At 37.4% G+C, this 13447-nt stretch overlaps 1 protein-coding gene across 1 annotated transcript; it reads right to left on the reverse strand.

Moving 5' to 3' along the window:
* Nucleotides 1–974: 974 nt before the first annotated feature.
* On the reverse strand, nucleotides 975–11847 carry LOC309701925 (placenta-specific gene 8 protein-like). The gene is made up of 6 exons (XM_082526248.1): nucleotides 11544–11847; nucleotides 11376–11440; nucleotides 2877–4465; nucleotides 2318–2434; nucleotides 1980–2125; nucleotides 975–1502 (listed from the first exon to the last, which is right to left on the reverse strand). Exons 3-6 carry the CDS (start codon nucleotides 2902–2904, stop codon nucleotides 1362–1364), a joined length of 432 nt encoding a protein of 143 aa, XP_082382374.1. The 5' UTR covers nucleotides 2905–4465; nucleotides 11376–11440; nucleotides 11544–11847; the 3' UTR covers nucleotides 975–1361.
* Between the last annotated feature and the right edge of the window lie 1600 nt (nucleotides 11848–13447).

The following is a 13447-nucleotide window of genomic DNA, read 5'->3' on the forward strand; positions in this document are numbered from 1 at the left end:
TTCCAGTCAGAGAATGTTGCATATAATTAAATTTTTGCTTGATGTATAAAGTTAAAAGATTAAAACTGATAAAACAAGTTTAAAAAAAGAGACTTTTCCATTTGATTACATTTTGTATGATGGATTATGCAGAAAAAGTCGAATTGGGCTGAAAGATCTATCGCTTTATCACCTCTTCAGGTTGTAAATCGTGTTTTTTAAAAGTAACTAAGTAACTAAGTAATTAATTACTTTTGAAAATAAGTAATCAGTAAAGTAACGGGATTACTTTTTTGGGGAAGTAATCAGTAATTAGTTACTGATTACTTTTTTCAAGTAACTTGACCAACACTGCTCCCAGCGCATTATAAGATTGTGTTGTACATTATTATTTAGAGTGTTTTTTTGATTTTTTTTAGTTATTAATAAAAAAAAACATCAAGTAACAAGCAAACTGAGAACACGCCATGGTGCAGGTTTAAATATTAATCAGACATAACATAATTTCTTCAACCCCCGAAAAAAAAATACATGTTCAAAACTCAGACAGAAGCTGTCACATGATAGCAAACAAAAACTGTCAATTCAATTCAGTTCGAAAACTATTATATCAATGGAGTCTTAGTTTCGGGGGATGATTTGTAGCGAGGAGTACAGTTACTCGGACGGTTGTCAAGCAGCACATATATGTCACAGCGATCCCAACACCCATCCTGTTTCTGTGAAAAACTGTAAGTATGATTCAATCAGCTCTGCTCTGTGTTACAAGTCAGGTTCGAGCAGAAAACAAATAATCCAGTTCATTGCAAATAAAGATGCTGTTAATAATAAAACTGATAGTGTGATAACCATCATTTGTCATGTAGCCTTGACATGTAGCCGGAAAGTAAAACAGTACTCACTGACGAGCAGGTTAATTATTAATTTGTAGCACGTCACTTATGTATCATTTGTAGGGAGTGGAGCCTGCTGGGGCCAAACATTGCCCAAGTGCTGCTTCTGTGCATGATCTGACACGACTCTGTGTTTTAAGGATCTGTGAATGTGAATCAGTTGGTTTTTGCATATGCACCAAGTCTTTATATAATTTATTTTCATACAGGTTAAATTGAACTTGAAAAGTTTAGAATAACAACAAGCATGTTAAATGACACAGATTTTATTGGACAGAGTTAAAAGGTTTTCCAGATGATAAATAACCAGTATGCTAACGGAACTCAGATTTTCTCATTTTGAAATATAATCTAGAACTATAAAATCCAAGCTTAAATTAAAATAAAAGACAAATTGCTGAGGACAAAACTGTGTGGTGCTGAAAAATTAATACTGTTTGAAAAGGTAACTGTCATATTCACTCAACACACAACAAAAACGGTTGCATCTTATCCACGGACGACCTGCGTGGTGACCACCGTCGAGGCAGCAGGGTGCTGGTTTTCCCTGATCTTCAGCTCACGATTCATCTGGCACCAGACACAGTGATAACACCAAAATATTTTGCAGCAGTCATCACAGCACGAGCCCTGCAGGACAGGAAAATTGAAGGGGAGGAAGAGAGGTTCTCATGTATTTAGAATTTTTAACAGCAGTCTTCTAGACGCACAGCTGAATGGTGAAGGTCAAGCAGCTTGATAAAGTCTGCTTCCTATTCAGTTGTCACCTTGTCTCTAAATCAAGATCAGAGCCGTAATGGAAATTTTACATCGACCATAGAGATCCTAAATGAGGAGGAGGAAAGGAGTTGCACTCAGCAGGACAATATAAGAATATAGGATTTAATTCATGTTATGTGGCTAAAAAATGCATAAAACAGAAGTTTAAAAACATGTTGGGGTGAAGTAATAATGAATTGCACTCCATAGATTGTATGACAATACAACCAACTGACCTGTCCCTCTCTGTCATGTTTGCACCTTTTGTTTTTGTTGGCTTTGTACATACAGGTAGTCAGCTTAATTTAAGCTAAATACAATAACCTTATCCTCCACTCGCATACTTACAGGGATGTTGTAGCGCTCTCTGACAGACTTGCGAAGTAAGCAGGACACCACACAGCAACAGTCCAGGAGTGGCATACCGCAGCACCATCCATGTTTACTGGCTGTCTGACACTGCATGCAGGGGAAACACCAATATCCAAAGCAACCTTGAAGAAAATGTGCCATATCTGTATGAATTTACCCCAGTTTTTAATAAATTCTACTTTAACAATCTCTTGCATAACCTCTGTTTTATATCCTGGCTTCAGACACTCTGATACCTAACTGCAACCAAAGTCTGAGGAGGTGGTTGATGCAGAAATCCCTGCTGTTTGTAGCTGTTTGCTGGGTTCACTTACAGGTGTTCATATCAGAGCAGCAGTCACAGATGCCCGTGCTCCACTCCCCAGCCGTTTGACTCATTGCAGTGGTGGTGACCACCACCTGGGGGTTGGACTGGTTGTAGAAATTCATGCCTGAAGAAACAAGTGAAAAAAGGACACATAAGCCAAAGACACAACATGAAAAAAATTGACAGCACTGGGTTAGATTAAATGATAATGGGTTTAAGTGTTAGGATCTTTGACACAACACTTGTGTGTACACTTTTCGAAAGTTATATATTTTATATTTTTTAAGAAGACATTTCTTAAAAATGTTTTATGTAATGAAACTGTTTCCATACATAAAACAGTTTTATCATAGCATGTTTTCAGATCGCACACACAGCCTGTAAATATAAAATTACTGAGTATTGATGATTCAATATGTATTTATTATATTAATGTGTATACATAAAAAATGAAAAACAACATTTACAGCATGAAGGTCAAAGAAATTCTGTTTAGTCCGTGCCCATCTTGCAATTATACATAAATGACAAATATATGTATCATAGATTAAGTATTTTATCTTTACTCATGAAAACTCGTGACACATTTTCCATTTTTCTTTTTGAAAAATGCAGAACAGAAACACAGCATAAACACTGTCCACTGGCTGGAGGCTTGAGTACTACATTTGAGTCAGACTCCTGCCTGTCACACAGCCAAACCAGACAGCCTGTAATCTAGAACATTTATAAGCACCTCTATAAAAGCAAAGGTTCTTAGTTTGTTGGTCTGGAGTATCTGGGTGTGCACGTGTGTGTTACAGGTTTTATCTTTCACTTTTGATCCAGTTCTCACGTCAGGAACATCACTGTCAGCACTCTTAAAGCAGTTTTATAAACAGATAAAGCATTTCTCATAACACAGGCTCATCTGGGTCAAAGCTATTTTCCCCCACCTTTTCTTTTCCTTCCTGAATTTTCTATGTGTGACTGACCAAAGTGCTTCGACCACATATACAGTGCTTTTAATGCTACAGTCCTGAAAACACTATATCTTTCTGGGACTATTGTGCAGAGTTGTGTTTGTACCGATACTCAGACCACTGCTTCATCTATAATCTGTGTTTTGCTTTCAGCCTGTATTTTCATATTTTCTAAAGTCATAGTTTCCTTTTTTGTCTGTAAATAGATCGCAAGTAGATCCATCCATGTTTGGGGTCAGCCATATGCTTCCAATGCCAATTCTTTCATGTGAACGTGCTTGTTCCTGGATGGATAAACCGTAAATTAATTTATTGAGTTGATAACCTACTTTGTCTGTCTATCTTAGCCTAATTGCACATGTTGCGAGAACTGAAGCTGTAAATAAAGGATATTCCGGTCGACCTTTGTCCATAGTAAACAGTCTTGGCAAGATGGCTTTATTGCACCTATATAATGCAGTACAGCGACATTACGGGAGCTCTTGCAATAAAATAAAATGTTAAAAAAAGCAAACAAAAACACATTACATACACTCAAACACACAATCAATTTTACCTATATTTTACCCGAATTACACTATAATATTTAGCTACACATACTTAGCAGTACATATACTTTTATTTCAGATAAAATGTATGGAAATTTCATCTATTTCTAAAGATATTACACTCTTAATTGTGGGCCATATTATAAAATTATAAAAGACTTCTGTTTTAAATATATTAGCAATAATAATTCCATAACATATTAAACCTAAACTTCCCTAGCTAACATTAATCTACTTGCTGTCTAATGCAAGTCTAATCGAGTCTAACAGTCCTTAAAATTCATTAATTTCAAAGAATAACCTGCTAAACTCCCGTCTTATAACCTCCCTGTGCTGACAGTGATTATAATAATTAGATATCCAGATTTTTGTGCTATTTTTCTTAAGGCAGTATGAAGTACACGTAGACCCCATGTGCTGCAAATATTCCTTTGACTAGCTTACATGTCACAAAGACTGCTTAAATGCTTTAAGATGTTCATTAGTATCGAAAGTTTTCCTTACCTTTTCTCTGTTTCTGTGAGCTCTGAATAAAGTAGGAGCAAGTCCGACCTATTAATGTACATTGCAATGGGAGTGGTCAAGTGTGGGTTGAATGCTCTTCACAGTTCTGCAGTTCCGGTTTTCAAGGAATGAAAACCATTCCTGCAGAGGGTGACACATGTTTACTGCCCACATGCTTCCAGTCCAGTGTAAATGTACACTAATAAAACACTCATGGCCAAAGACGTTCACTTCCAATAAAACGAGAGTTAGAAGTTAGAGATATGAGCCATGCCAAGTTTAATGCAGTTCATAGTGTATGCTTATTATTACTTTATGAAAATCTTCTTGTTTTAAATTATTTGACTTGTACGCCAAATAGTTTGTGGTCTTCTAGTTCAAGTTCAAGTTTATTTATATATAATACTTTTAAAACAACAACTGTTGACCAAAGTACTGTACAATAAAAATAGTCAAGGCAGAAGACATAAAAAATAGGATAAAGTTAGAAGGGAATAGAATCATAGAATGATAAGATAGTAAAAACTATAGTAACAGACTCATAGTGATATAAAAGCCAAAGAATAAAAATGGGTCTTTAGACAGGTTTTAAAAGTATCCAGTGTTGGGGAGGCCCTGATATGGAGAGGCAAAGTGTTCCACAATTTAGGAGCAGTCACCGCAAATGCCCGGTCTTCTCTGTGTTTTAATCTGGACCTTGGGACAACTAGGAGCATTTTGTCCGCAGACCTCAAAGATCTTGCAGGAGTATACCAGGTTAGGAGATCAGAAAGATGTGCAGGAGCTGGTCCATGCTGCGTCTTAAAAACAAGTATTAAAATCTTAAAATCAATTCGAAAACTGACTGGCAGCCAATGTAATGATGCAAATATGGCAGATATTTGATCTCGCTTGCATGTGTCAGTTAGGTTGAACATTATTCTTGTAAAACAAAGGGGGGGCCCAGCAAAAAAAGTTTGGGAACCGCTGCCCTGGGCCATTTCACCTCAGTGAATCACATGATAATTTGGGGCTAGGCTTCACAATGGGTTCACCCAAAACCCTGGCTGATTGTGACCCACACCCATTTTCACACTTTGTGATTAGGGTCAATAGGGGGCCTTGGAGACACTTAATATCTGGGCTTAATATCTGGAACTCTTCAATGGAGATTGACAGACCACGTGACTTGCGCGCGTTGCATTGTGGGCACGAATGGCAGCAAAATCAAAACACTGCATGAAGCGCTAGCATTTCCAGCACCTGTAACCATCAATTCTGCAATTTTAATCCCTACTTGCATTTTATTTGCCCCAAAAACAGTTATGTACAAAACCCTGGTATATAAATGGAGCCCAGTCTCTATCGCATTGCAAATATTAGCCCACAAAGCCACACTAAACAAAGCAGCATAGTGCAACGATTTCAATTCAAATCAATATAGGACTTATTTGTAACCTACATCAACAATTATGATATGATAAATTACTTATTAACTACAACAAAAAATCTACCTTTGTGGAAATGCTTGGAGCAGACTAATATGTGAGCTGGAGTGTTCTGGAACATTATATTTAGTCTTCGAATAGCTGCAATCCAGGCCACCGTCACCTCTTTGCAACTTCAGAAACATGACTTGAACAATTTTTCTTCCACGAAGGAATCTGATAAAAAAAACTATTTCTTTACCCGTCGGCTTCCCGTGGCTGTCATGCTACTCGCTATGGCAGTTAATAATACAACAGCCTTGCCATTGCCATTCTTTATGTCTCTGTTTATCTCTGTGTGACTGTTGTCTTTTAATAGCCCATGTGGGCTAGTACCACTTGCCACTTATACATACAATCGTTTGCGGTTTTACCCCGGAAATGACGTCACATTTTCAAACTCTATTGTTTTTAGAACTGAAGAAGCTTCACAGATTACAGATGAAAGGTCTCCAAGTTTCCTTGAAGACCTTTCATCTTTTCCAACAATTCTCAGATTAATTTGTGTTCTACAAATTTGTGTTCTACAAATTAATCTGAGAATTGTTACAATGTTCCATTCTAAATCTGTTGTGTTCTACAACAGATTTAGAACTAGAGATGGACCGATCCGATATTACGTATCGGTATCGGTCCGATACTGACCTAAATTACTGGATCGGATATCGGAGAAAAATAAAAAATGTAATCCGATCCATTAAATATCACGAAAGCACCTCACAAAACTTGCAACACGCCGTAACTCGCCTCAGAACGTTAGCACGTCGGAGCAGTATGCATCACGTGATAGAGCGGTTGTGGCATGCGGGATCTGTAGGTGGTCTGGATAGCATGTGGAGCTTCGCTAGCAACCCGGCATTTCATCTCCGACAAAGTTATCCCCGAGAGAAGTAAAGCAAGTGTGTAAGTCCATCTCTGAATGTTTGTAAAGCATTCCTGCGTTAAGCTTAACAAACGATATATGGAGCGACTGCCTCTTCTTGCTGCTACTTCAATCATGAAACTGCTTAATGATCAGCTGATCGGCTTTTCTGTCGCGAGTCCGTGTCTCTTCTTTGTTTTTGGCCCACTTTGCACCAGAAAGAGGAAACCAGCGGCTGAACAACAGCAGCACGTTTAAGCTTGATAAGCTGTTGTTAGAATTTATTTAATATTACTTTCTACTCCAGGATCTTTTTCTACGTAGCTGACGCTGGTAACTGTGCAGGGGCGGATCTAGCAAAGTTTAGCCAGGGGGGCCGATAGGGCATGAACAGGGAAAAGGGGGCACAAAGACATACTTTTCTTTCTTATTCTCATTTAAAATGTCTAGCTTTTAATAAATAATTATCTGACACCCAAAGTTTTAATCTGATGTAAAATGAATAGAAGTCAATTACTGTATATAGTAACTATTAAGTCTAATATATATACCCTAGTAAGCTATAATACTTTTTCCTTTGGGAAGGTACCATCTGTGCAGTCTGCAATTTTGTTGAAGAAAGATGTTGAATCTATTTAATATTTTAATATATTGAAAAATAATTGATTTCTGTGCATTTTTTTCCACACTGCATCAAATTAAGGTTGATTACGTTGATTAAGCATCATGAGGTGGAGCGTGAGGGGTGGTTCCCTATTTTTTATTTATTTATTTTTGTTGTTGCTGGGAGTTGGAACCCTATTAGTTAGGTTGCTTAATATTTACGCTAAGTACTCTTTAAAATACCAGAATAGGGAGGATGGTGTAGGTTTAAGTTTATTAGATTGATCAGTATTGCTGAACTATGAAATATTTTTTTTTGCATACAGGTATAACAGAATAGCTTTAGTGTAGTTGTTGTTTTAAACTTGAGTATGAACTTATACAAAATGCAGCAAGATATTTAAAAAAAACAGTTTTGTTGATTAAAAAACACTATATCGGATTCATATCGGTATCGGCAGATATCCAAATTTATGATATCGGTATCGGACATAAAAAAGTGGTATCGTGCCATCTCTATTTAGAATGGAACATTGTAACTTTTTTCTTCTTTTTTTGTCTTGTTTTAAGCTTGTTTGTTTTGTTAGGAACTGAACTCTCTGAACTACCTCCACTCCCGTTTCTCCTCAATCCACTCCTTTTTCCCTTTCCAAGAAGTCCATAACAGATTAATTCACATTATCTGTTCTCCTTCTCATGGGCCAAGATAACTTTCTTTTGCAAAAGATAATGAGAAATAAGAGATAACTCTTTATTTTCATTGCACAGTCACACCTAGTACAATAGTACAACGAAATTGGAAACTGTCCTGCGTCAGCACTATGCACAACACAACACAGTAATTTATCTTAATAAATAAAAAGAATTAGTGTATGTTTATATTGCACATTATTATTAGAACTATACACAGATGCACTCAGCACACTTTCAAAAAAGCAACGTCTCGTCTCCCCCAGAGATAAGCCCCACCACGGTGGTATCATCTGCTCACAGAAGTAAACGTGTCTCTACCAGACTGAAAGGGTGAGAAGATTGATGGACTAGTCCTCCAGTGACTGTACAAATATAGATGTATTTTTTAGTTGTTGATCATTTCATGATTTTGACGACAGAGATTTGCTGCTTCATTTTCCTCTGCCCTATCTACCGAGAAACCTGACGCCAAGTTATTTGCATACTAACTGTGATTGGATGTTTAGCTGGGGGGGGGGGTTTCTCTGCCAAGTGCTGTTGTTAAATCTTGTCCAAATTCCGTTTGTGGGTAATGTATTATTTTCTTTCACAACTTCTAAAAGTTTGACTTAATGGGGCAGGATGTTTGTTTAAGTGGGCATTGGCCACTCTTGCCCCAGAGGGGGCAGGACTAAAATGGAGCTTTAAGAAAGTAAAGTTTTAAAAATAAAAACAAACATACTTAAAACAACAAATAATGACTGAAGGGCTCATTTGAACAGTCCAATACTGCTCACTATAGTAAAACAGCTGTTAGAGCAATCTCACATCTTTACTTCGTGATCATTTTACAGCTGTCTTGTAATACTGTCTTGACAGTATACAGTATACGCTATTTGTGCTATAAAGTTGATATGAAGTTGGATTTCAGTGAATGAATCTAAGCATCATCAACTAAACGATTAATCTCTGCTACGCTTTAAGTAACATAACTCTGACCATGAGCACCACAGCCACTGTGCATGAGTTACGCACTGTTTACTCAGCAGTGTTTACTGTTACTGTTTACTTTATATCCTTTACAGTACTGGAAAGTGCGTTCATGCAACCTTTACATAACACAATGTTTGCTTACCAAGTTTGTTTTGCAGGACGTTTTACATATACAGAGCCAATATCCTTACCTTCCTCTCCTGTCTTTCTTATCTTTCTCTGTCTCTGAGTGAAGTTAGCTCTCTTTCCTTTTTTTTCACCATAACAACACCAGCTCACCAATAATAAATTATATGGTTTTGCCTTTTTCATCATTTTGTATACACAATTAGGACTGTCTTCCATGTGTTACAGTTTAGGCTCAAATCGGTTTGACGTTTGATGCCGTGTAATAACTCTCCTCAAATGACTTAAAAATTTTATACATTTAGAAGCATGAAACCATCATTAATGGGCATAGTTGCTTCATCCAGTCTTCTTTGATTGAAAGACTCCTTTGTGCAGCCAAACACTGCCCTCTACAGTTAAACACATGTCAGCACAGCCTCATTCTTTATTTTACAATCAGAATACTTTATTAGTCCCTAAGAAAAGTATGTAATGTGTTCTAATCAATTATTTCTTGATTATTGGTAACTTGTTTTTAACCTCCAGGAGCTGTTCAGAAAATAGGTGGTTAATATCAAATCTTCTTATGTTCTCTGAGCAGGCTGGGGGGTGAATATCGGCTGCTGCTCAAGAGTTGCATGCTGGGGTTTTTTCTCCATCTCCTGTCTCTTTGACAAAAAAGAAAAAAAAGAAAATGGAAATTAGCATCTGTATTTTTCTTTATTGACATGTCTCTTTTAATCCTTTAATTGATGCTTGCATCTTGCATGAGACTTATAAGTACAGTGTATGTAAAATGAAATGAAATGAAATTTAAAATAAAAAAAAGCAGTTACATTTCTGATCATTCTGAAAATGTCCTCACTATAGGACATCTTATTGGGTATTTTGTTATTCAAATATATGTCATTGTGAGCTGCATGTCTTGTGTCTTTAATTTTTAGTCAAAGAACAGAGAGATAACTCCCAGGCCTGAAAACATGATTCAAGATCCAATAAACTCAGAGAAAACTTGAACGCAGCAGTAACTTTGTCAGACTGGTGATCCTCCACTGCCAGGAAACAAATGACAACTATTTAATACAGCTTCTGTAGCACAATATGTGTTCATCATAGGATTTCTAAAGGAAAGGTACTTATCAGTCTGGCATTGGTATTTTATATGAGATGTTAGTCTCATAAGACATACAGCATATCCTTGATATACCATGATTAATGAATGAGAATTCAGTAAACTCAGTAAACAGATCTTGCCACTTTCACTGTATGCCATACTGCCTATGAATCCTAATAAAATGGTCATGCATATTTTATTGTCTAGTGTCTCATTAAAAAAAGAAAACAGCCCTCATCTCAGTTTTGTACAATTGAACAGCAAATGTAATGTGTAATTATAATGGATGATGATGCTTTTAGTTTTTGTGTATATGAGCAGAAGCATGATTGCATTATTAAAGTTCAGGGGATTGTGAATAAACTCAAAAACAGGTGATCCTAGCTGTTGTGTACAACAGTCACGCTGTCAGATTTTCATTACAACTTAGTCAGTTGTCACAACCAAAATAATTGTTATTCGCTGCGATATCTGTAGCGCTTGTGAGGGGCGAAAAGAAAGAAAAAGGTGAAATCTTATTAGTAATTACATTATAATAAATGGTCACCATCTCATCCTGCTCAGAGAACATGACAAGATTTAACATTAACTATGAACTGCATTAACTACTACAGGTTACACACCTAAAATCATCAAGAAAAAGAAAATGGGGCTGTAATAACATCTGCTTTGCTGCAGAGGGCAGTTTTGGTCTGTAAAATAGAGTCCTTCAAAGATTTATATGCCATATACATGTTTTCTCTTTAATTGGAAAAATATACATTATATAATTTTCCCAATATTCCAGTGTAATTTTATTCATCTACCTTCATTAACCTGGAAAACACCAAGTTGACAAAGGGGAGGGTGCTGCTGTAGGTGTTCCACATACATTTCCAGTTCTGACAGGAGCAATATATCAATAAAATGTGGGGGGAAAAAAAAACGCGTCAGGGAAATTTTCCATCATTTCATCACATGATGACAGCAAAGGGAATGTGTAATCAAAGCTGTATCAGCTGCTCTGGCATTGACGTAACACCTAATAAACTAGTTGGTATCTGTTTCCACGCAAATGAACAAATTCAGAAAATGTGTAGTAACGGTCAGAGATGGCAACATAAAACATCTGTGACTGTGACATCAAGACTTCTGGAAAAATGTAGCTCAAACCTGTGGTGTTTTGTATGGTTGAGTGCAGTCAAAACTGTTGTGTCGCAGTTGTTGCTGTTGTCAGTGTAACACTGAAATTACCTGAAATAAATTTTGTTGTTATTTGGAATGGAAGGTGGAAAGAAGTCCCAGTTTAGGGGGATGATCTGTGGAGTAAATTAATACAGCAGAAAATATAGATATAATTCCCAAATGTAGACGTTCAAAACTCAGATAACTGTCAAACAACACATTATATGTCACATTGACCTTACCACCCATCCTGCTTGAACGAGTACTGCAGCATTCAAAACTTTAATTTGCGTAAAATGTTTCAAGCACTTCAAGATCTGATATCCTTAGCCCTGCGAAAGACTGGCGATCCCCGCCTCTCGCCCTTTGGTAGCTGGGATATGCTCCAGCTCACCCACAACCCTGATAAAGATGGGTGGATGTAGATCTGTTATCTCCGTGTTGGTGTAGTTTCTACATCATCATAACAGTGTTGGTCCAAGATCAACATTGCAGCTGACCAATCCCATTGTCTAAGCATTCACTTAGCATTAAGTAACTAAGTAAATTTTTATTTATATAGCACATTTCTAGATAAAAGATCACAAAGTGCTTCACAAGGTATAAAACAAAAACAGACAAAGGTTAACAAAATGCAATTCTAAAAAGATGTGTTTTTAGTTGTTTTTTAAAAGTGATCACTGAGTCCACAGATCTTAAGTTCTGAGGAAGAGAGTTCCACAGTCTGGCAGTGGCAAAAGCTCTGTCTCCCTTGGTTTTGAGCCGTATGCTGAATAACAAGAAGGCCCTGATCACATGACCTCAGGGACCTATTAGGGACATAGGGCTGTAAAAGTTCAATGATGTAGGCTGGTGCTTGTCCTTGAAGAGCTTTAAATGTAAGAACCAGTAGCTTAAAATGGACTCTGAATTCAACGGGGAGCCAGTGCAGCTGTATAAGCAACAGTGTTACATGAGAGTACTTAGGTGTTTTTGTCAGAAGCCTTGCTGCAGCATTTTGGACAATCTGCAGACGCTCCAGGGAGTTTTTGTTTAGACATGTAAACAGTGAATTACAGTGGTCCAATCGCATGAATAACAATCTCCAGTTCAGTATGAGATACTAAAGGGCTCAATTTATAAATGTTTCTTAAATGATAGAAGCAGGATCGAACCAGAGATTTGATGTGGACATCCAGGGTAAGAGCAGAATCAAAGGTTACCCCGAGGTTCCTGATAGACGATTTCACAAATGTTGAAAGAGGACCAAGAGCATTCATTATGTTAGGTACATGTCTGTCTGGAGCACATACAAGGACTTCAGTCTTTTCTTCATTAAGTTGGAGGAAGTTGTCAGCCATCCAACCTTTGATGGATTCTAAGCACTCGTTTAGAATCTGCAGCTTAGAAACATCTTCAGGTTTAAAAGAAATATATAGCTGGATGTCGTCTGCATAGCAGTGGTAGCAAATGTCCTCAAAGGGGCTCAAAATATGCTGGAGAGGAAGTAGATATATTAAAAACAATAAGGGCCCCAGCACAGAACCTCGTGGCACACCATAGGACAGGGACGTGGAAGATGACCTGTACTTAGAGACCGCCACAGAAAAGTATCGTTCATAGAGATACGAGGAAAACCACTCTAAGGCAGACCCAGATACACCAACCCAGTATTTCAGCCTTTCAAGAAAAATGTAATGGTCAATGGTGTCAAAGGCTGACGTGAGGTCCAACATTAGGAGTACAGAACATTTTCCTGCATAGTTTTGCATCAGAATGTCACTGGAAACTCTAAGAAGGGCTGTCTCAGTAGAATGAGCTCTACGAAAGCCAGACTGAAATTTGTCAAATATATTATGTTTGTCTAAAACTGCTGTAAGCTGCTTGGCCACAACCTTCTCTAATATCTTAGCAATTAACGGTATTTTTGAGATTGGTCTCTAATTGCTAGTGAGAGATTGGTCCAGCGTGGGGTTTTTTAACAGGGGGTGTATAGCAGCAGTTTTAAAATAAGCAGGGACTTTACCAGACCCCAGTAAGGTGTTAACTATGGTGAGCACACAGGGACCAGGGACTTACATTACTAATTTTTTCTAGAAAGAAAGAAAGAAATGTTTCACAGTCTTCATTAGAAGAAATAATGGCAGCAGGTGGAGCAGGAG

Source organism: Aulonocara stuartgranti, assembly GCF_965226115.1.
Source record: "Aulonocara stuartgranti genome assembly, chromosome: 3".
Taxonomy (NCBI): Eukaryota; Metazoa; Chordata; class Actinopteri; order Cichliformes; family Cichlidae; genus Aulonocara; species Aulonocara stuartgranti.